Source organism: Heterodontus francisci, chromosome 8, assembly GCF_036365525.1.
Source record: "Heterodontus francisci isolate sHetFra1 chromosome 8, sHetFra1.hap1, whole genome shotgun sequence".
Classification (NCBI taxonomy): domain Eukaryota; kingdom Metazoa; phylum Chordata; class Chondrichthyes; order Heterodontiformes; family Heterodontidae; genus Heterodontus; species Heterodontus francisci.
The window spans coordinates 6,239,169-6,263,804 of NC_090378.1; the positions used below are offsets into that span (position 1 = coordinate 6,239,169).

General features: G+C 44.7%; 1 protein-coding gene across 1 annotated transcript in view; it reads left to right on the forward strand.

Annotated features, from left to right (window-relative positions):
- msh4 (mutS homolog 4) overlaps window positions 1-24,013 on the forward strand; it is an 83,546-nt gene extending 59,533 nt beyond the window's left edge. Inside the window, exons 14-19 of the mRNA XM_068038017.1 lie at window positions 5,913-6,113; window positions 12,891-13,009; window positions 13,921-14,049; window positions 18,519-18,693; window positions 22,065-22,153; window positions 23,819-24,013. Of these exons, the coding sequence (XP_067894118.1) occupies window positions 5,913-6,113; window positions 12,891-13,009; window positions 13,921-14,049; window positions 18,519-18,693; window positions 22,065-22,153; window positions 23,819-24,013 (908 nt within the window). The remainder of the gene's footprint in view (window positions 1-5,912; window positions 6,114-12,890; window positions 13,010-13,920; window positions 14,050-18,518; window positions 18,694-22,064; window positions 22,154-23,818) is intronic.
- Window positions 24,014-24,636: the final 623 nt, after the last annotated feature.

Here is a 24,636-nt window from a genome sequence, read left to right on the forward strand (position 1 = left end):
CCACAACTCCAGCAACCTTCGTGTCATCGGCAAACTTGCTAACCCAGCCTTCCACTTCCTCATCCAAGTCATTTATAAAAATCACAAAGAGCAGAGGTACCAGAACAGATCCTTGTGGAACACCACTGGTCACCGAGCTCCATGCTGAATATTTTCCATCGACTACCACCCTCTGACTTCTATGGGCCAGCCAATTTTGTATCCAGACAGCCAACGTTCCCTGTATCCCATGCCTCCTTACTTTCTGAATGAGCCTACCATGGGGAACCTTATCAAACGCCTTGCTAAAATCCATATACACCACATCCACTGCTCTTCCTTCATCAATGTGTTTTGTCACATCTTCAAAGAATTCAATAAGGCTTGTGAGGCATGACCTGCCCCTCACAAAGCCATGCTGACTGTCTCTAATCAAACCATGCTTTTCCAAGTAATCATAAATCCTGTCTCTCAGAATCCTCTCCAATAATTTGCCCACTACCGACGTAAGACTGACTGGTCTATAATTCCCAGGGTTATCCCTATTCCCTTTCTTGAACAAGGGAACAACATTTGCCACCCTCCAATCATCTGGTACTACTCCAGTGGACAGTGAAGATGCAAAGATCATTGCCAAAGGCGCGGCAATCTCTTCCCTCGCTTCCCGTAATATCCTTGGATATATCCCGTCTGGCCCCGGGGACTTATCTGTCCTCATATCATTCAAAATTTCCAGCACATCCTCCCTCTTAACCTCAACCTGTTCAAGCATATCAGCCTGTTCCACGTTGTCCTCACAAACAACCAGGTTCCTCTCACTAGTGAATACTGAAGCAAAGTATTCATTTAGGACCTCCCCTACCTCCTCCAACTCCAGGCACAAGTTCCCTCCACTATCCCTGATCGGCCCTACCCTCACTCTGTCCATCCTCTTGTTCCTCACATAAGTGTAGAACGCCTTGGGATTTTCCTTAATCCTACCTGCCAAGACTTTTTCATGTCCCCTTCTAGCTCTCCTAAGTCCATTCTTCAGTTCCTTCCTGGCTACCTTGTAACCCTCTGGAGCCCTGTCTGATCCTTGCTTCCTCAACCTTAAGTAAGCTTCCTTCTTCCTCTTGACTAGCTGTTCCACATCTCACCTTGTCAAATGCCTTCTAGAAATTCAAGTACAGTACAGCAACTGGCTCCCCTTTATGCACAGCGCATGTTACTCCTTCAAAGAAGTCCAATAAATTGGTTAAACATGATTTCCCTTTCACTAAACCATGCTGACTGTTCCCGATTACCTTGAGTTTTTCTAAGTGCCCAGTTATAGCCTCAATGATCGATTCTAACGCCTTCCCCATGACAGACGTCAAGCTAACTGGCCTATAGTTAACTGTTTTCTGCCCCCCCCACCCCACTTCTTGAATGGCTGATCTTAGGCTTCAACTCCACTTTCCCACCCGCTTGCTATATCCCTTGATTCCCTGAGAGACCAAAAATCTGTCTATCCCAACCTTAAATGTATTCAACCGATGGAGCATCCACTACCCTCTGGAGTAGAGAATTCCAAAGATTCACAACCCTTTGAAGTAATTTCTCCTCATCTCAGTCCTAAATGATCAGCCCCTTATCCTGAGACTGTGCCCCCGTGTTTTAGATTTCTCGACCAACGGAATCAATCTCTCAGTGTCTACCCTATCCGGCCCCTTCAGAATCTTGTGCATTTCAATGAGAGCGCCTCTCATTCTTCTAAACTCCAGAGAATATGGGCCCAATTTACTCAGCCTGTCATCATAGGACAACCCCCTCATCCCAGGGACCAATTTAGTGAACCTTAGCTGTACTGCCTCCAGTGCAACTATATCCTTTCTTAAATGTGGAGACCAAAACTGCACACAGTACTCTAGATTTGGTCTCACCAAAACCCTGTACAATTGCAGCACGACTTCTCTCTTCCTGTACTCCAATCTCCTTGCAATAAAGGCCAACCTGCCATTTGTCTAATTGCTTGCTCTACATGCATGCTAACTTTCTGTGTTCCTTGTGTACAAGCACACCCAATCAAGGGGAACACTCTCCACTGGTTGGAGTCATGTCTAGCACAAAGGAAGATGGTTGTGGTTGTTGGAGGCCAATCATCTCACCCCCAGAACATTGCTGCAGGAGTTCTTCAGGGCAGTGTCCTAGGCCCAGCCATCTTCTGCTGCTTCATCAATGACTTTCCCTCCATCATAAGGTCAGAATTGGGTGTGCTTGATGGTGTTCAGTTCCGTTCGCAACTCTTCAGATAATGAAGCAGTCTGTTTCCATATGCAGCAAGATCTGGACAACATTCAGACTTGGGCTACGAAGTGGCAAGTGATATTCTCACCAGGCAATGACCATCTCCAACAAGAGAAAATCTTAACTACCTGCCCTTGACATTCAACGGCATTACCGTCACTGAATCCCCCACCATCAACCTCCTGTGGGTCACCATTGACCAGAAGCTTAACTGGACTAGCCATATAAATACGGTGGCTACAAGAACTGGTCAGAGGTTCGGAATTCTGTGGTGAGTAACTCACCTCCAGACTCTACAAGGCACAAGTCAGGAGTGTGATGGAATACTTTCCACTTGACTGGATGAGTGCGGCTACACACTGCTACAAGATGTACTGCAGCAATTTCCCAAGGCTTCGATAGCACATCCCAAACCTGTGAACTCTACAGCCTAAAAGGACAAGGGCAGCAGACAAATGGAAACACCACAACCTAAAAGCTCCTCGCACACACACCATCCTGACTTGGAAATATACAGCCATCCCTTCATTGTTGCTGGGTCAAAATCCTGACGCTCCCTTCCTACAGAACTGTGGGTGTACTGTAATGAACACTGAACCTTTTGGCATGATTATGTTGTAAAAACTGTGATTTTTAATGTAAATTAAGATAGAGTCAGAAAAATCAGGTGATCTCATATCAGTTCTGCTTGAAGACAAGACAGGGATCTTGGTTACCAGGACAACAAAGAACCCAGATCAAAGACCTTTTTGAAATGCAGAGACTGCAGGGGTATAACACCTGAAGAACAATGGGTTTCACACTACCAGACTTTCAGATGTAAACAAGGAGTCAGTGACTCTGAGAATGTAAATGTGCATTGCCATTGCTAACACCTGGAAACAGTGAAAAGCCAGGGTGGCTCTGATGTCGGCTGACTTGTGGACTTTGCATATTGCAAAAGACATATGGCTATTGACTTTTGATTCTGGATAAATTCAACAGATTTTCAGAAGGCAGGCAGGCTGTAAGGAAGACCGGAAAAGACCAGCGGTGACAGCCTCAAGGGAGAGAGAGAGCGGGAACACCTGCTGTCAGCAGACTGATACAGCGAAAGGCTGCAAAGACTTGTACCTGTTTTGAACGTTGAAGTTTGCAGTGAAGAACCTTTCCAGGATCACCAGGAATTGCCTTATTCACAGAAGTCCAGGTGGAAAGTGCTCAGAAGAAGTGAGCGAAGACGACATTGACTTTGAGAAAGGTCTGGGAGTTTGGGACTTTTAACTGAAAAGATTTCACCATCAAAGAGGACCTGTGTAACATATAAGTGTGGTGTGAGGTTTTCAAGTATTTTAATAAGTAAAGAAAATATCTTTCTTTGTAATTTGGGGTATCAGCTACTTACAAACTGCTATTTAGTTATTGGGGATTTCTTTTAGTTTAGTTGTTACAGTAAAAGTCTTAAAATGTGAAATGTTGTTGTGGCATACTTTAAATTGGTCTTGGGAGTTCATATCTCATGTTTTATCATTAACGGTCTCACTGAGGTTGTTAACAGTACCTATAGCACATGGACTGCTGCAGTTCAAGAAGGTGGCTCACCATCACCTTCCCAAGGGTGATTAAGGATGAGCATTCCTTGTCAGTGGTGCCTACATCCTATGAACAAATTAAAAAAAAAATAACCTGACCTAATAAAGATTTTTGAATCACAGTCTTGGCCATGCTGCCTGGGTCCTAAGCTCTGGAATTCCCTCCCTAAACCATCTGCCTTTCTACCTCGCTATCCTCTGTAGATGTCTTTGACCAAGCTTTTGGCAACCTGTCCTGATATTTCTTTATGTGGCTTGGTGTCAAATTCTGTTAGATAATGCTCCTTTGAAGCGCCTTGAGATGTTTTAGTACATTAAATGTGCTATAGTGTTGTTGAAAGATCCAATTGACCTCTAACCTGACTGAAATCAGCTGCCTCAAGTCAAGGAACATAACCTGGAACCAGCTGATCTGCAAGGATTTGTGCAGCACTGGCTAGTTCCTCTACCCTACAAGGTCATTGAATCAACAATGCATTAGGGGCTTCAAGAACACCATTTTACAACTAGCCAGTAGTTACTCTGCTTACATTTATTCTCACAGTGGGACAATTCTGTTTATGTTAACCAAAGATCATACATTTAAGATAATTGGTGAAAGAACCAAAGGGCAGATGAGCATTTTTTTCAAGCACTGAGTTGTTACGATCTGGAATGTGCTACCTGAAAGGGTGGAAGAAGCAGATTCAATAATGACTTTCAAAGGGAATTGGATAAATATTTGAAGAGGGAACGATTGCAGGGCTTTGTGGAAAGAGCAGGAGAGTGTGACTAATTGTATAGCTCTTTTAAAGAGCCGGCACAGGGATGATGGACCAAATGACCTCCTTCTGTGCTGTTATGATACTCAGACAAGCAATTGATTAGATGTTGTTACGATCAAAGCCCCCAATCAACATTTACGATTCTGATTATGGTGGGAGAAACGCACTGATAATTCAATCCCGTCGCTCCACAGATTGCCTAACATATCATTTAAAACTTTCCAAATTAAAAAAAGACCCAGCCAAATTGTACCATCTATTAACCCCCGAATGAGGCTAACCAAACCAGGTGTCTTTAAATCAACAAATTAACTCTTTAATAAGAACTCAATTCTTGAACACTATGAAGATTTAAACAACATTTAAAATAGAAAAAAGTAAAGTCCTTGCAAATTTACAGTCCAATGTTGCTTGAAGTCCTCACAGAATATTGCTTGAAGTCCTCACAGTCGTCCAATGCGGGAAAAAAGGTTCTTCCACAGTGGAACAGTCCGTAGTCTAACTTCAGCAGTAGGTGATGCTTTCCTTCTCCAGTGAATTTCAACAATTAATGACTTGCAAACTCTTTCAATGGAATCAAGCTGACTTTAGAGTTTTTTTGAGGGATAAAAGATTGTCACAGTCTAACTTCCCTTTCGTCAGTTTAAATGACCAGAGATTTCTGTTTTGGCTTGTTTTTTTTAGGATTTTGAGATATAATAATTAAACAGACTAAATTTCTCTTCCTTCAGTTTAAATGGTTGAGAGCTCTTTTTCCAGGTGTTGTCATCACAGCTGTCTGTGCCCTCTGTCTGAGTTCTTTTAGAACAAACTGTCTTCCACTAAAAAGCCAGTTCAAAATTGAATTGTAACAAATTTATTGCTTAATACACACTCCCAATGGCTGTATCTATGGTAACAAGAATGCACCCTTTGAATCGCAATCTCCAAATGGCTGTTTCTAAGGCGACGAAAATGCACCTTCCTATAACTCCTGGGGCTTGCTGGTTCTTAAAGCAATACTGATCCTTTGCAAGCCTTAAGGCAAACCGCATATTCCCAGAAACTACAGGACCATGGCAATGTAATTTGAATGCCTACTCTGACTGTAGCAATTTTCAGTAATTAATAATTAGGAGGGTAGTAACAGTTTGAACAGAAATACTATTGCTGTTTCCTGGTGACATTCACTGGCAGTTTGCTCATGGGTGCTTATGATTGGCCAGGGAAAGATGGGCGAAAACTCTTTTACATATTTAACTGGGGTTATGCTGGACCTGAGGAAATTCACAAAGTTAATATCAAAATCCAGCCTTATTCTCATGATTATTTGTTATTTGTTCTGTTCTAGTTCGTCCGGAGTTCACTGACACTTTGGCTGTTAAGCAGGGGCGACATCCTATTCTCGAAAAGATATCAATGGAGAAGCCTATTGCTAATAATACCTACATCTCTGAAGGGAACAACTTCATCATTGTCACAGGGCCCAATATGAGTGGAAAGTCAACCTATCTTAAACAAATTGCCCTGTGTCAGATTATCGCCCAAATTGGTGAGTGGGAGCTTAGCTGAGTGAAATTGGACGTGGGCAGGAGGTGCAAAACAGGCTTGAATTGCAGCAATGGCAAAGAGTAGAGTGATGGGCAGGGGTTGCGGGGTTGTAATGTGACAGGCAGGGAATGTAGAGTGATGGGTGGGGGTTGTCATGTGGCAGGTTGGGAGTGTAGATGATGGACTGGGAGTGTAGAGTGGGGGGGGGGGAGTATAGAGTGAGGGGCGAGTGGTGTAGAGTAATGGGCGTGGAGTGTAGAGTGGCGGGGGGTGTGTAGAGTGAGGGGCAGGGAGTGTAAAGTCATGGGCGGTGAGTGTAGAGTGAGGGGTGGGGAGTGTAGTGTGATGGGCGGGGAGTGTAGTGTGATGGGCAACGAGTGTAGAATCAGGGGCGGGGAGTGTAGAGTGATGGGCAGGGAGTGTAGAGTGAGGGGCGGGGAGTGTAGAATGAGGGGCGGGGCGTGTAGAGTGAGGGGCAGGGAGTGTAGGGTGAGGGGCAGGGAGTGTAGAGTGATGGGCAGGGATTGTAGAGAGAGGTGTGGGGAGTTTAGAGTGGGGAGCGTGGAGTGTAGAATGATGGACGGGGAGTGTAGAGTGACGGACAGGGAGTGTAGAGTGGAGGACAGGGAGTGCTGAGTGAGGGGAGAGGATTGTAAAGTCATGGGCGGTGAGTGTAGAGTGAAGGGTGGGGAGTGTAGAGTGACAGGCAGGGAGTGTAAAGTGATGGGCTGTGAGTGTACAGTGAGAGGCTTGGTGTGTAGAGTGAGAGGCAGGGAGTGTAGAGTGGGGGACGGGGAGTGTAGTGTGATGGGCGGGGAGTGTAGTGTGATGGGCGGGGAGTGTAGAGTGAGGGGTGGGGAGTGTAGAGTGAGAGGCAGGGAGTGTAGAGTGAGGGGCAGGGAGTGTAGGGTGAGGGGCAGGGAGTGTAGAGTGATGGGCAGGGATTGTAGAGCTGAGGGGTGGGGAGTGTAGAGTGGGGAGCAGGGAGTATAGAATGATGCGCGGGGATTGTAGAGTGACGGACAGGGAGTGTAGATGGGAGGACAGGGAGTGTCGAGTGAGGGGCGAGGAGTGTAGAGTGGGGGCAGGGAGTTAGAGTGGGGGATGGGGAGTGTAGAGTGAGGGGCAGGGAGGGTAGAGTGATGGGTGTGGAGTGTAGAGTGAGGGGCAGGGAGTGCAGAGATAGGGGCAGGGAGTGTAAAGTGGGGGCGGGGAGTGTAGGTGGCGGGGAGTATAGTGTGCAGGATGGGGAGTGTACCGCGACGGATGGGGAGTGTAGAGAGGGGCGGGGAGTGTAGAGTGATGGGCAGTGAGTGTTGAGTGAGGGGCAGGGAGTGCAGAGTGAGGGGCAGGGAGGGTAGAGTGATGGGCGGGGAGTGTAGAGTGAATGGCAGGGAGTGCAAAGTGAGGGGCAGGGAGTGTAGTGTGACAGGCAGGGAGTGTTGAGTGAGGGGCAGGGGATGCAGAGTGAGGGGCAAGAAGTGCAGTGTGACAGGCGAGGAGTTTAGATTGACAGACGGAGAGTGTAGAGCGACGGACGGGGAGTGCAGAGTGACGGACGGGGAGTGTAGTGCGGGGACGGGGAGTGTAGAGTGAGGGGCGGTGTGTGTAGAGTGGGGGGCGGGGAGTGTAGAGTGATGAGCGGGGAGTGTAGAGTGGGGGGCAGGAAGTGTAGTGTGGTGTAGAGTGACAGGCAGTGTGACGGACATGGAGTGTAGAATGACGGGCTGGGACTGTAGAGTGCGGAGTGGGGAATGTAGAGTGTGGGGCAGGGAGTGTAGAGTGACCAGTGAAGAGTGTAGAGTGATGGGCGGGGAGTGTAGAGTGATGGTTGGGGAGTGTAGAGTGATGGTTGGGGAGTGTAGAGTGATGGTCGGGGAGTGTAGAGTGATGGTCGGGGAGTGTAGAGTGGGGGATGGGGAGTGTAGAGTGGGGGTTGGGGAGTGTAGAGTGATGGGCGGTGTGTAGAGTGATGGTCGGGGAGTGTAGAGTGTGGGGCGGGGAGTATAGAGTGACAGGCAGTGTGTGTAGAGTGAGGGACTAGAGTGTAGAAGGACGGACAGCGAGTGTAGAGTGGGGGGGCGGGGACTGTAGAGTGACAGACATGGAGTGTAGAGTGACGGGCATGGAGTGTAGAGTGTGGGGCGGGGAGTGTAGAGTGATGGGCGGGGAGTGTAGAGTGTGGGGCAGGGAGTGTAGAGTGATGTGTGGACAGTGTAGATTGACCAGTGGGGAGTGTAGAGTGGGGGACGGGGAGTGTAGAGTGGGGGATGGGGAGTGTAGTGTGATGGATGGGGAATGTAGAGTGACAGGAATTAAGTGTATAAAAGGCTTTCCATGCGATACAGCCTATGAGCACTGTCCTGATTGAACATATATCGCTGCTTCTTCATTATTATGCCAACATCCTGGGATTTCCGGATTAACACCCTTGTGGGAGCCTGTTATGACCTCAGATCATTCATGTGAAAAATGCAAGGTATGAACCCCCAGAGTAATTCAAAGAACCACACGACAAGATTTCACGTTTTATGACTTTAACAGCTAAAAGATATCCCCATTAACTAAATAGTACTTTGTAAGTAGCTGATACCCCAAATGACAAAGAAAGGTATTTTTTTTGCTTATTCATACACTTGAAAATCTCACACCACATTTATATGTTACACAGTCCTTTTAGATGGCAACATCCTTTGTGGTTAAAAGATCCAAACTGCTCCCAGTTGCAATGGGTTGGATCTCCCAGATGTTTTCAAAAATCAGTATCCTCTTTGCTCACTGCTCCAAGCACTTTCGAAGAGAATGTCCATGAATATGGTGATTCCAGGTGATCCTGCTTAACTTCTACTTCTTGGCAAGCTTCAACTTTCAAAACAGGTTCAAGTCTTGGCAGCCTTCTGCTGTATCAGTCTTCTGAAAGCAGGTATTGCCCTGTCTCTCTCTTGAGGCCGCAACCACTAGTTTCTTCTCTTACAGCCTGTCTGCCTTCAAAAAATCTTTAAATTTATCTGGAATCAAATGTCAATTGCTTTCCATTCTCTCAGTTTCTCTGTCTCCGACGCATCTGCTCTGATGAGGCTACCTTCCACGACAGTGCTTCTGATGTCTTCCTTTTTCCTCAGCCAAGGATTCCCCCCATTGTGGTTGACAGGGCCCTCAACCGTGTCCGGCCCATTTCCTGCACCTCTACCCTCACCCCTTCCCCTCCCTCCCAGAACCTCGACAGGGTTCCCCTTGTCCTCATTTTCCACCCCACCATCCTCCACATCCAAAGGATCATCCTTCGCCATTTCTGCCACGTCCAGCTTGATGCCACTACCAAACGCATCTTCCCCTCCCCATCCCTGTCAGCATTCCGTGACACCCTGGTCCACTTCTCCATTACCCCCGCCACCTCGTCCCCTTCCCATGGCACCTTCCCCTGCAATCGCAGGAGGTGTAATACCTGCCCATTTACTTCCTCTCTCTTCACTATCCAAGGCTCCAAACACTCCTTTCAGGTGAAGCAGCAATTTACTTGTACTTCTTTCAATTTAGGATACTGTATTCGCTGCTCACAATGTGGTCTCCTCTAGATTGGGGAGACCAAACGCAGACTGGATAATTGCTTTGTGGAACACCTCCACTCAGCCTGAAAGCATGACCCCAAGCTTCCGGTTTCTGGCCATTTCAACACTCCCCCCTGCTCTCATGCTCACATCTCTGTCCTGGGATTGCTGCAGTGTTCCAGTGAACATCAATACAAGCTTGAGGACCAGCACCTCATTTACCGATTAGGCACACTACGGCCTGCCAGACTGAACATTGAGTTCAATAATTTCAGAACATAAGGGTCTCCCCTTTTATTTTTATTTTTAGTTATTTTTTCTTTTTTCTTTTTTATGTGTTTATTTTTTTTTAGTTTGTTTCTACTGTGCCTATCCACTGCTTTTTTCATGTTTGTGGGTGGGGCCTGGCTGTTCAATTTTCTATCAATTAACACCGTCTCTGTACTAACGCTTTGTCTTTCACCACACCATTAACCTACCGTTTGCCTTTGCTCCATGACCTTCTGCTCAGTTATTCTCTGTGATCTTGTCCTATCAACACCTCTTTTGTTATCTCTTGCACCACCCCTGCTTTACTTGCTTAAAACCTATTACATTTCTAGCCTCTGCCAGTTCTCATGAAGGGTCACTGACCTGAAACGTTAACTCTGCTTCTCTCTCCACAGATGCTGCCAGACCTGCTGAGTATTTCCAGCATTTCTGGTTTTTATTTCAGATTTCCAGCATCTGCAGTATTTTGCTTTTACTTATGTCAATAGCTTATGGTTCTGTTCCAATATGAAAAGTCCAGAAGTCTGGTTTCATGGAGCTACCTGGGCCTCCCATTGTTCCCAGGTGTTAATATGCTGCTTGGTACATTTGCATCATAGGGATCGCTGATCCCATGTTTTACAACCCGAAAGTCTGGGAGGGCGAAACCCATTGTTCTTCTTTGATCTGTGTTCTTTGTTGCCCTGCTAACCAAGACTTCTGTCTTGTCCTTTCACAGAGTGGATGTGAGGTCACCTGACCTTCTGGACTTCATCTTAAACTTCTAAAAATCACAATTTTCAGCATTCATATCAGAGTCCCATTACCACAAGGATTGCAGTGGTTTCGCAATAGCTTCTCAGGGCTATCAGGAGTCGAGTGTCACCCACATTCCAAAAACAAATAATAAATATAATTTTCTAAAGAATTATATTTGAACTTTCAGGATCCTGGCTACATTTACTTGTGTATGAAGTTAAATATATATTATAATGAACTATCATTAGAATTATTTTCTTCTGACCTCATATATCCTTCCTGTTTACCAACCATCAAATTATATATTTTGAAAAATCTGAAACCACTGTTACAAAGAACAAAGAACAGTACAGCACAGGAACAGGCCATTTGGCCCTCCAAGCCTGCGCCGATCTTGATGCCTGCCGAAACTAGCACCTTCTGCACTTCCGGAGACCGTATCCCTCCATTCCTGTTAATAGAAGTCCATGATATTCTGAGCCTCCTTATGTAACTCAGTGTCAAATTTTGTTTGATAGCACTTCTGTGAAGCACTTTGGAAGCACTTTGGAATGTTTTATGATGTTAAAGACACTATATAAATGCAAATGCTATTGTTACATCAGTATCAAGATTTGTAGTGTGATCAATTGGAGTTAAATGAATTGAGATATCAAAAATGAAGAGTATTAAATGAAGTACACACAGGGTGGAAGTGTGTGTTGACTGATGTTCCTAGCAAGTTATTTAGCAAATAGTTGTCGCATTGACTGGTATACTGAGTATGTCAGAATTTTGGTACTTGGCCAGAGGGGGTTGTCACTCAAATGCAGAGTGAACTATACAGTAAATGGAAAAGTCCTGGGGAAAATTGATGTACAGAGAGATTTGGGTGTTCAGGTCCATTGCTCCCTGAAGGTGGCAACGCAGGTAAATAGAGTGGTCAAGAAGGCATACGGCATGCTTTCCTTCATCGGACGGGGTATTGAGTACAAGAATTGGCAGGTCATGTTACAGTTGTATAGGACTTTGGTTCGGCCACATTTGGAATACTGCGTGCAGTTCTGGTCGCCACATTACCAAAAGGATGTGGATGCTTTGGAGAGGGTGCAGAGGAGGTTCACCTGGATGTTGCCTGGTATGGAGGGCGCTAGCTATGAAGAGAGGTTGAGTAGATTAGGATTATTTTCATTAGAAAGACGGAGGTTGAGGGGGGACCTGATTGAGGTGTACAAAATCATGAGAGGTATAGACAGGTTGGATAGCAAGAAGCTTTTTCCCAGAGTGGGGGATTCAATTACTAGGGGTCACGAGTTCAAAGTGAAAGGGGAAAAGTTTAGGGGGGATATGCGTGGAAAGGTCTTTACGCAGAGGGTGGTGGGTGCCTGGAACGCGTTGCCAGCGGAGGTGATAGACGCGGGCACGATAGCGTCTTTTAAGATGTATCTAGACAGATACATGAATGGGCAGAAAGTAAAGAGATACAGACTCTTAGAAAATAGGCGACATGTTTAGATAGAGGATCTGGATCGGCGCAGGCTTGGAGGGCCGAAGGGCCTGTTCCTGTGCTGTAATTTTCTTTGTTCTTTGTTCAGAGTGGATGATTGAATGATTAAGGGATTGAAATTCTTAAATTTAAAAAAGGGTTTTTTCCGACCAGTTTTTTCCCCACTTCTTTTATACTTCGCTCTTCGTATATAAAAAACAAGCTATCAAGTGTTAGAATACTATTCCAGCATGGGATAAGAGGGCATCACTGACAGACCACATCCTGTCCTCTCCTGACCTCCAGTCATCTCACTTTGCAAGAGGATTCGTTGGACCTTTTTGTTTAAAAGCAGGTTACAAAAGCAGACAAAGAAATATCCTAGAAATACATTAAATAATATAGATGTCAATCTCAGTGGAAAAGAGAAGGCTGAGGGGAGATCTGATAGAGGTCTTTAAAATTACGAATGGGTTTAATAGAATTATGCATAGAGAAAATTTGCCCACTTGTGGGAGAGACCAAAACTAGAGGCCATAAATATAAGTATAGGCTCATGTGGAGCATAAACATCAGTTTGGACCAGTTGGTTTGAATGACCTATTTCTGTGCTGTAAATTTTATGTAATTCACATAATTCTGAAAGAAACGTAACAAACATGCTTAAATTTAAAAAAAGTGTAAATGCATATTCGCTGTGAGGAATATGGAAAAATCAGACGAGTGATAGATAAATTTCTCATTTCATCCCCATTAGGTTCCTTCGTTCCAGCCGAGTATGCCTCGTTTCGAATAGCTGATCAGATATTTACCAGGATAGGCGTAGATGATGACATTGAAACCAACTCATCAACCTTTATGAAGGAGATGAAAGAGGTGCAGAAATCTTTTTAATATCCTTTTTTTGAAGATGACCTGTTTATGTTAATTAATGCTTAATGTATAAAGTGTTAAAATCATCTGGAAATGTTGGTAGAGTGTCTGTATTTTACCTCATAATCCAGTTGACACTTCAGTGTGGTGCTAAGGGAGTGCTGCACTGTTAGAGGTGTCTTCTTTTAGATGAGACGTTAAACTGAATGCTGTCTCAGGTGGACATAAAATATCCCGTGGCAGTATTTCAAGTAAGACCAGAGGTGTTCACAGTGATGTCCTGGCCATTATTTATCACTCAATCAGTATCACTAAAACAGATTATTTGGTCATTATCACATTGCTGTTTGTGGGAGCTTGCTGTGCACAAATTGGTGACCACGTTTCCTACATTACAACAGTGACTTCTTTTGGGCCTCCTTATCTCGAGAGACAATGGATACGCGCCTGGAGGTGGTCAGTGGTTTGTGAAGCAGCGCCTGGAGTGGCTATAAAGGCCAATTCTGGAGTGACAGGCTCTTCCACAGGTGCTGCAGAGAAATTTGTTTGTTGGGGCTGTTGCACAGTTGGCTCTCCCCTTGCGCCTCTGTCTTTTTTCCTGCCAACTACTAAGTCTCTTCGACTCAGTAGTTACACTACTGTAGACTACACTTCAAAAAGTACTTCATTGGCTTTAAAGCGCTTTGAGACATCCAGTGGTTGTGAAAGGCACTATAAAAATGCAAGTCTTTCTTTCGTTTCTGTTTCTGAAATCAGACTGGCCAATTCTGTGAAACCTCCTGTTCATCAGAATCTGTGTACAATATTCAGTTTAATGAATTTGAGATTGTGTCGGACAATAGGTAAGAGTCGTGTATTTTTGCATTTGGTGATTTATTAAAAGATTAATTATGCCTCTCTTCCTTTTCTTACAGATAACATACATCATGCACAATGTCACTGATAAATCTCTCATTATAATTGATGAATTGGGTAGAGGAACCAGTACAGAGGAAGGCATTGGCATCTGTCATGCAGTCTGTGAATTTCTGCTCAGTTTCAAGGTAAAGGATTTGGTCATTTAAGTCTTTATGTGAACAAGCTTCAGGATTTTTGCATCTGAGAAAGAAATGGTTAGACTTTACTATGAGTACAGGCAGACTTGAAATGGGTAGAACTGGTAGGATGATCCTTTTATACTGGAAAATGTACAAAAACAACTTATAAGGATGATAGCAGAACTGAGAAGTTATACCTATCAGGAAAGACTGATCAGGGAAGAGCTCTTTTCTCTATAAGATAGAAGTCTGAAGGGTGACCTGACAGAGGACCTTAAAATTAGGAAAGGTAGATGTAGAGAAAATGTTTCCATTTGCCTGGGGAATCAGAACTAGGTGCCAAAAATATAGGATAGTCACTAATAAACCCAATAGGGAATTCAGGAAAAACCTTTTTCGTCAAAAAGTGGTTAGAATGTGGAACTCACTGGCACAAGGCGTAGTTGAAGCAATAACAGAAAATATGGTCCACATAGGCACCAACGACATAGGTAGGAAGAGAGATGGGGATTTAAGGCAGAAATTCAGGGAGCTAGGGTGGAAGCTTAGAGCGAGAACAAACAGAGTTGTTATCTCTGGGTTGTTGCCCGTGCCACGTGCTAGCGAAGCGAGGAATAGGGAGAGAGAGGAGTTGAACACGTGGCTGCAGGGATGGTGCAGGAGGGAGGGTTTTGGTTTCCTGGATAATTGGGGCTCTTTCTGGGGTAGGTGGGACCTCTACAAACAGGATGATCTTCACCTGAACCAGAGGGGTACCAATATCCTGGGGGGGAGATTTGCTAGTGCTCTTCGGGGGGGTTTAAACTAATTCAGCAGGGGGATGAGAACCTAAATTGTAGTTCCAGTGTACAGGATGTTGAGAGTAGTGAGGTCAGGGATAAGGTTACAAGGACGCAAGAGGGCGCTGGCAAGCAAGAACTTGGTTTAAAGTGTGTCTACTTCAACGCCAGGAGCATCCGGAATAAGGTGAGTGAGCTTGCAGCATGGGTTGGTACCTGGGATCTCGATGTTGTGGCCATTTCGGAGACATGGGTAGAGCAGGGACAGGAATGGATGTTGCAGGTTCCGGGATTTAGATGTTTCAGTAAGAACAGAGAAGATGGTAAAAGAGGGGGGAGTGTGGCATTGTTAATCAAGGAGAGTATTACGGCGGCAGAAAGGACGTTTGAGGACTCGTCTACTGAGGTAATATGGGCCGAGGTTAGAAACAGGAGAGGAGAGGTCACCCTGTTGGGAGTTTTCCATAGACCTCCGAATAGTTCCAGAGATGTAGAGGAAAGGATAGCGAAGATGATTCTCGACAGGAGCGAGAGTAACAGGGTAGTTGTTATGGGGGACTTTAACTTTCCAAATATTGACTGGAAATACTATAGTTCGAGTACTTTAGATGGGTCAGTTTTTGTCCAGTGTGTGCAGGAGGGTTTTCTGACACAGTATGTAGACAGGCCAACCAGGGGCGATGCCACATTGGATTTGGTACTGGGTAATGAACCCGGCCAGGTGTTAGATTTAGATGTAGGTGAGCACTTTGGTGATAGTGATCACAATTCGGTTAGGTTTACCTTAGCGATGGGCAGGGACAGGTATATACCGCAGGGCAAGAATTATAGCTGGGGGAAAGGAAATTATGATGCGATTAGGCAAGATTTGGGATGCGTAGGATGGGGAAGGAAACTGCAGGGGATGGGCACAATCGAAATGTGGAGCTTATTCAAGGAGCAGCTACTGCGTGTCCTTGATAAGTATGTACCTGTCAGGCAGGGAGGAAGTTGTCGAGCGAGGGAGCCGTGGTTTACTAAAGAAGTTGAAGCGCTTGTCAAGAAGAAGAAGGAGGCTTATGTTAGGATGAGACGTGAAGGCTCAGTTAGGGCGCTTGAGAGTTACAAGCTAGCCAGGAAGGATCTAAAGGGAGAGCTAAGAAGAGCGAGGAGAGGACACGAGAAGTCATTGGCGGATAGGATCAAGGAAAACCCCAAAGCTTTCTATAGGTATATCAGGAATAAAAGAATGACTAGAGTTAGATTAGGGCCAATCAAGGATAGTAGTGGGAAGTTGTGTGTGGAATCAGAGGAGATAGGGGAAGCGTTAAATGAATATTTTTCGTCAGTATTTACAGTAGAGAAAGAAAATGTTGTCGAGGAGAATACTGAGATACAGACTACTAGGCTAGATGGGATTGAGGTTCACAAGGAGGAGGTGTTAGCAATTTTGGAAAGTGTGAAAATAGTTAAGTCCCCTGGGCCAGATGGGATTTATCCTAGGATTCTCTGGGAAGCCAGGGAGGAGATTGCAGAGCCTTTGACCTTGATCTTTATGTCGTCATTGTCGACAGGAATAGTGCCGGAAGACTGGAGGATAGCAAATGTTGTCCCCTTGTTCAAGAAGGGGAGTAGAGACAGCCCTGGTAATTATAGACCTGTGAGCCTTGCTTCGGTTGTGGGTAAAATGTTGGAAAAGGTTATAAGAGACAGGATTTATAATCATCTTGAAAAGAATAAGTTCATTAGCGATAGTCAGCACGGTTTTGTGACGGGTAGGTCGTGCCTCACAAACCTTATTGAGTTTTTCGAGAAGGTGACCAAACAAGTGGATGAGGGTAAAGCAGTGGATGTGGTGTATATGGATTTCAGTAAGGCATTTGATAAGGTTCCCCATGGTAGGCTATTGCAGAAAATACGGAAGTATGGGGTTGAAGGTGATTTGGAGCTTTGGATCAGAAATTGGCTAGCTGAAAGAAGACAGAGGGTGGTGGTTGATGGCAAATGTTCATCCTGGAGTTTAGTTACTAGTGGTGTACCGCAAGGATCTGTTTTGGGGCCACTGCTGTTTGTCATTTTTATAAATGACCTGGATGAGGGTGTAGAAGGGTGGGTTAATAAATTTGCGGATGACACGAAGATCGGTGGAGTTGTGGATAGTGCCGAAGGATGTTGTAGGTTACAGAGGGACATAGATAGGCTGCAGAGCTGGGCTGAGAGATGGCAAATGGAGTTTAATGCGGAAAAGTGTGAGGTGATTCACTTTGGAAGGAGTAACAGGAATGCAGAGTACTGGGCTAATGGGAAGATTCTTGGGCGTGTAGATGAGCAGAGAGATCTTGGTGTCCAGGTACATAAATCCCTGAAAGTTGCCACCCAGGTTAATAGGGCTGTTAAGAAGGCATATGGTGTGTTAGCTTTTATTAGTAGGGGGATCGAGTTTCGGAGCCACGAGGTCATGCTGCAGCTGTACAAAACTCTGGTGTGGCCGCACCTGGAGTATTGCGTGCAGTTCTGGTCACCGCATTATAGGAAGGATGTGGAAGCTTTGGAAAGGGTGCAGAGGAGATTTACTAGGATGTTGCCTGGTATGGAGGGAAGGTCTTACGAGGAAAGGCTGAGGGACTTGAGGTTGTTTTCGTTAGAAAGAAGGAGGAAGAGAGGTGACTTAATAGAGACATATAAGATAATCAGAGGGTTAGATAGGGTGGATAGTGAGAGTCTTTTTCCTCGGATGGTGATGGCAAACACGAGGGGACATAGCTTTAAGTTGAGGGGTGATAGATATAGGACAGATGTCAGAGGTAGTTTCTTTACTCAGAGAGTAGTAGGGGCGTGGAACGCCCTGCCTGCAACAGTAGTAGACTCGCCAACTTTAAGGGCATTTAAGTGGTCATTGGATAGACATATGGATGAAAATGGAATAGTGTAGGTCAGATGGTTTCACAGGTCGGCGCAACATCGAGGGCCGAAGGGCCTGTACTGTGCTGTAATGTTCTATGTTCTATAAAGGAAGAAAGGTTTAGAAGGATTTGCTGAGATGAAGTAAGGCGCATATGGAGCATAAATAGCAGCATGGACCAGTTGGACCGAATGGTCTGTTCCTGTGCTGTAAATTCTATGTAGTTTATCTTAGCAGTAATCTAGTGTGAGGATAAAGCAGTTTCCCAACATCATAAAGAAAAGATTTGCATTTATATCGCACCTTTCACGACATCCCAAATGCCAATGAAATACTTTTGAAGTGTTGACCCTGTTGTAATGTAGGAAACGCAGCAGTCAAGTTGTGCATAGCAAACTCCTAAAAAATCAGTGTGATAGTGGACCAGATTATCTGTTCCAGTAATGTTGCTTGAGGGATGAATATTGGCCAGGACACCAGAGGTGAACTCCCCTGCTCTTCTTCAAAATAGTGCCATAGGATCTTTTACATCAACCTGAGAGGGCCAGATGGGACCTCAGTTCAATCATCTTATCTGAAAGAACACACCTCCCACTGTGCACTGGAAGTGTTAGCCTAGATTATGTGCTTGAATCACTAGAGTGGGACTTGAATATACAACCTTCAGTCTCAGAGGCAAGAGTGCTACTCACTAAGACATGGCTGACTCAGGATGTTATGTGCAGAGGGAAATGTATATACCCCCGGATGTCTTTGTTGAGGTGCTTTTTGATATTTGTCATTTGGCACAAACTGTTTGCTTTCTTTCAATTCAGGCATTCACGCTGTTTGCCACTCACTTCCTGGAAGTCTGCCAGCTGGATGCTTTGTATCCCAACGTGGAAAACAACCACTTCGAAGTTCAGCACAATCGAAGCAACCCTGGAAACTACAATAAGATCATCTACACATACATTCTCTCCAAAGGTTATACCGAGGAGAAGAACTATGGTAAGTTACACTGCTGGATATGAGAATCTTGGAACAGGAGAAGGCCATTCAGCCCCTCCAGCTTGCTCCAGCATTCAGTTAGATCATGGCTGATATGTACATCAGGAACAGGAGGAGGGCATTCAGCCCCTTGAGCCTGCTCTGCTGTCCTATTAAGATTGTAGCTGATCTGTACCTCAACTCCATTTGCTCCATATCCCTTAATACCCAATAAAAAATCTATCAATCTCAGTCTTGAAAGTTTCAATTGACCCAGCATCCTCATACGGGTGAGAATTCCAAATTTCCACCACCCTTTGGGCTGAATTTTAATCGCGGCCGCAGTCTGCAGTGGCGTGCTTTGAACTTAGCGGCCTTCCTACACGGAAGTGCCACTGAGGAGCTCCCGCGATATTACACACGGGGGCTCATTTAAATAGAGCTGGCGGAGCGGCCGTTCCCGATGATGTAGAGGTGGCAGTTGCCCCGTCCTCGGCAATGGCGTCCGGTGCCACCGTGAAGGTGCAGGCGCCATTTTTAAAGGCTTTAAACCCTTACAATTAATTTCAATATTTAAAGGTACATAAGCGTAATTTTTTATTAAGAAATAATGAAGATGTGGAGGCCCTTCCCCAACCCCCTCAATGGTCATTTCATTGCCCGAAATGACCAACACTTGCCTTTTTCCCTAACCGAACTTTCCCCCTCAACCTTCAAATTTTTGCCCTTGAACTCCTTCCCACCATCCCCACATCCAATCAAAATTGTTTTCCTCGCTCCTCCACCCCTCCCGCCCTGAAAATTTTATTCCTCCACCCTCCCCACCAGGTCCTTGCCTCAGAACTCCGTGTGGAGTTCCGAAAGCATGCGGAGTATGAACGGCGGCTGTAAATTCGGTGTGGGACGGCCACTGCCTGCAGGTAAATTTATTTGCATCTCTCTAGTGTTAATTTGCATACGCTGATTAAGGGCCCGCCACCGGGCAGTGGGGGGACTGCACTGAGATCGCCCTGCCGCCGGTAATATGCGGTGGGCCATTCTCGACGTCGCGGGTCGAGATGGGCCTTTCCCCGCAGAATTTTAACGGATCCCGCACCGCGACCCGTGGCGTCGAGGGGCATGTAAAATTCAGCCCCTTGTGTGAAGAAGTGCTTCCTGATTTCACTCCTGAAGGGCCTAGCTCTAATTTTAAAATTGTGCTCTCTCGTTCTTGATTTCCTCACCACAGGAAGTAGTTTCTCTATATCTACCGTGTTGAATCTTAGTAACATTTTAAACAACTCAATTAGATCTTCCCTCAATCTCTTCTAATTCAAGGAAATAACAGCCAAGTTTATGCATTCCCTGAGTGTTTATTAGGTTCTTCAAAGCAAAACATTGCACTTAAAGTTGATGAAAATTACATTTTTGACTAAAATATGTGCATACTTGATAGGCATTGAACCTACCCCAAGAATAACATCATCTGATATTGAGGTATACAGAAAGCTCATTTGTCTTGTCATCACAATCAAGACAAATGGTGACAGCCTTTACTGCAGCAGAGGAAATTACCTGAATTTCATGTTTTGTGTTGGATGATGAATTTAAAAGGGAAGGCTTGAGTATCAGCAATGTGAGTTGGAACGGAAGTAGCTGATCTGACTTGGGACAGCGGTTGAAGAGTGCTTCCTGACATTACCCATGAATGGCCTAGCTCTATTTTTAAGGTTACGCCCCCCTTGTTCTGAACTCTACCACTAGAGGAATTAATTTCTTTCTATCTACCTCTGTGAAATCCTTTAATCATCTTATAAACATTACTTCGATCACCCATTAAGCCTCTATTCTCAATAGAATACAGCCTAGTCTATCTGCATACATGCAGCCAACAATCTGCATGCATTAATGGATGGAGAATCACAGGCTTTTGTTTGTGCGATTTCCCAATGTGATTCATGTTCCCAGTGGCCAAGGCATAGAGTATAAAAGCAGGAAAGTTATGCTGAACATTTATAAAGCTCTGGTTAGACCGCAACGAGAGTACTGCATCCATTTCTGGTCACCAAACTTTATGAAGGATCCTTAAGAGGGTGCAGAGGAGATTTACCAGAATGGTTCCAGGGACGGGAGATTTTAGTTACAAGGTAAAGCTGGGGTTGTTTGCTCTAGAGCAAAGGAGATTGAGGGGAGATTTGATAGAGATTATGACAGGCTTAGATAAGTTAGACAAGGAAAAACTGTTCCCATTAACTGATGGTACAAGGACTAGGGGCTACAGATTGAAGGTTTTGGGCAAGATTTGCAGGAGAAATGTGAGGAAGAACTTTCACACAGCAAGTGGTAGTGACCTGGTACTCGCTACCCACGAGGGGTGGTGGAAGCGGAGACAATCAGTGATTTCAAAAGGAAATTGGTTGGATTGGCACTTGAAAGAAATAAACTTGCAGGGCTATGGGGATCGAGTGGGTGAGTGGGATTGACTGGATTGCTCTGTGAAGAGCCAGCATGGACTTGATGGGCCAAATGGCCTTCTAAGACTGCATGTCGGGAACGTGCAGCAGGAAAATACACCCATATAGACATAGTGTCTTGTCTCTCACCAAGTGAACATGTACAGCAACAACTAGGGATGGCCTTACCAGTGATGCCCACATCCTGAGAATGAATAAATTAAAAAGAGAGGAGAAAGGCAAAGAAAATGACCCAAAGACTTGAGGATCCAAGCTAACGACTTTGAATCGCTGCAAAACCTCTAACCAAAGTCCATCCAACACCTTAAACATCCTTTCCTTCCACCACAGGTGGACTGTGGCTGCTGGACACGCTGCAGCAATCTGCCAGGACTTCTTTGACAGCACCTCCCAAACCCATGACCTCTACTGTCTGAAAGGACGAGGACAGCAGATGCATGGGTACACCATCCCCTTGAAGTCACACACTTGGACTTGGACATATATTACCATTGTTTCATTGTCAGTGGGTCAAAATTTTCAACCCCGTCCTTAACAGTACTGTGGGAACACCTTTACCACATGGACTACAACAGGTTAAGAAAGCGGCTCACCACTATCTTTCAAGGGCAATTAGGGTTGGACAATAAATTTTGGCCTTGCCAACGACGCTCGCATCCTGAGAATTAACTTTTTAAAAACTGTTCACCTATTTGGACATGGGGGAAAGGTTAACAAAAGCCAATATAAAGAGGTAGCACAGTGGTAAAGGTAACAAAGACATTTTTGGAATTAAATTCACAGCCAGAGATACTTTAGTCATTAAATTTGTTTACTTCATATTCTGCGAAATCAGACACTGCTTGTAGCATTTTAGTCAGTCTGCTTCCTTGACCATCAGCCATATGATTCTCCTCTTGCTTAATGTCTTTTTCTTTGCTTTTTTTCCTTTTGTATGAGGTTTGAAAGCCGCTGAAGTTTCATCTCTTCCTCCATCAATCGTTCTCGACGCGAAAGAAATCACGTCTCATATCACCAGTCAAATATGGGTAAGCATGATTAAAACCAGGCTTACAGAGTAAGGTTTGTTTAATAGACAGTATGGCAGATTGGGAACTTATACACATGTTCTTTTCTAAAAGTACTTGCATTACAATCAATATTGTAGAAATCATACTGTGGTGTTATTTGAAGTTGCTAACACTGGTTGGATGTATTCATTGCCTGATCTCTCACCTCCAACTGTCTCAATCCCTCACACTCCCACCATCGGCTGCCCAACATGTCCCATTACCGTGACACCCCCCCCTCCCCACACTCCCATCATTGGCTGTCCAACAAGTCCATCCTTGTGACACCCTATTTGCACACTCCCACCATTGGTTGTCCAACATGTCCATCCTTGTGATGCGTCGCCTTCCCACATCTAAGTGCAAAGCACACAAGCTCTTTGTAATTGGATTAGATGATTCTTGATACTGTCAATTTTCCCATCTCCAACTAATTTCCCATTTTACAACTAATAAATGAAAGTGCTCAAAGAAAATTTTAATGCCCCTCTGATTTTCTCCTGGGTGTTGCTCACAGCAGTATCCTGGAGATTAATCTTTTTTTCCTGGAGGCTCCAACCAATCTGGAGAATTGACAACTCTAGGTATTCTGGAGACCAAATGTCTTGGGCATCCGAATTTCCTCCCCTCAGTCCCACATCCGCTGACATCAGAGACCATTTGAAGGAAGAGAGAAGTTTGAAGGAGAAGGAAGTCTTGCATTTATATAGCACCTTTCACATCCTCAGGTCATCCCAAAGCGCTTTACAACCAATGAAGTATTTTTTGAAGTGTAGTCACTGTTGTAGGAAATACCGCAGCCAATTTGTACACAGCAATCTCCCACAAAACAGCAGTGTGATAATGATTAGATAATCTGTTTGATGTTGGTTGAGAGATAAACATTGGCCAGGACATTGGGGGTAATTCCCCTGCTCTTCAGATAGTGCCATGGGATCTTTTATGCCCACCTGGGAGGGCAAGCAAGGCCTCAGTTTAATGTCTCATCTGAAACACATGCCCCTCCAACAGTGGAATACTCCCTCAGTACTGCATTGGGAGTATCAGCCCAGATTGTGGGTTCAAATCTCTGGAGTGGGAGTCAAATCCACAACCCTTTGACTCAGAAGTAAGAATTTTTTTCTATATTCTTTCATGGGATATGGGTGTCACTGGCAAAGCCAGCATTTGTTGCCCTTCCCTAATTGCCCTTGATACTGAGTGACTTGCTAGGCCATTTCAGAGGCAGATAAGAAACAACCACATTGCTGTGGAGTCACATGTAGGCCAGACCAGGTAACGACAGCAGATTTCCTTCCCCAAAGGACATTAGTGAGCCAGATGGGTTTTTACAACAATTGATGATAGTTTCATGGCACCATTCCTGACACTAGCTTAGAATTCCAGATTGTTGTTAATTAATTGAATTTAAATTCCACCAGCTGGCATGGTGGGATTTAAACCTATGTCACCAGTGCATTAGCCTGTGTCTCTGGATTACTAGTCTAGTGGCATAACCATTGCACCACCATCACCAAATGTTAACCCCTGAGCCACAGCTGACATAAAACGTGGTATGTTCTTGAATTGATATTAGACCTCACAGGTGTTGTTGTTGATTCAGTGGTAGAAGTCTCACTCACTCGTTTAATTGCTAAATTGCAGCGTAAACAGAGAAACACTGCCGAGTCTCTGCAGCAAAGAGCGATGCATCATCTGGCCACCAGACTGGTGCAGGCAGCACGAAACTCCTGCCTGGATCCAGATCGCTTACGGATGTATTTAATGGGCCTCCGTAAAAGGTATGAAGCAGACTGCCTTGCAGCCCAGCAATCTCCACGGACAGATACTTCCCTCTGAGAACAATTTACCTCCAAACAGTAATGGAGCTGTTAATGACATGATGTTTGAAAGCACAGTTGCTATTTGAAAAAAAAGACCCAGGTTTTACTTCCAAAATAAAGGTGTTATTAATGGGTAAATCGCCCAGCGATTTGTGGCGAGGAAGAAATACCTGGTGAGTTGGGAATCGTCACAAATCGCTGGCCAGTTTGCACCACTCCACTGTTAGCCTCATGAAAATGGTAACTTACCCTCAACCTCCCTGTGAGTTTCACAAAGTTGCTGGATTTGCGCATTAATTACCCATTAAACTCGCTAAAGAAAGTTAGTTACTTAAGTAATGAGAAGATTTATATTTCAGACATGCTTTTCAATTTCTCTGGCTCAGAAGTGGAACAATTGAAACTCTGGGGTTTCATTCTTGCAGGTAGTAACTTATTGGAGATTTTTAAACTACTAAATAAATTTTAATTTTTTAAAATTTTATTACTTTCCTTTCTGCCTTCTCTCTCTTAATCCAACCGCACCCCCCACCCCACCGCCCCCACATTTCTCTTTCTGCCCTTGATTTCACACTAATACTCTCTATTTCTTAGTCCTTCCTCTTTTAATTTCTAAATCCTTAAATCTCATTGGTTAAG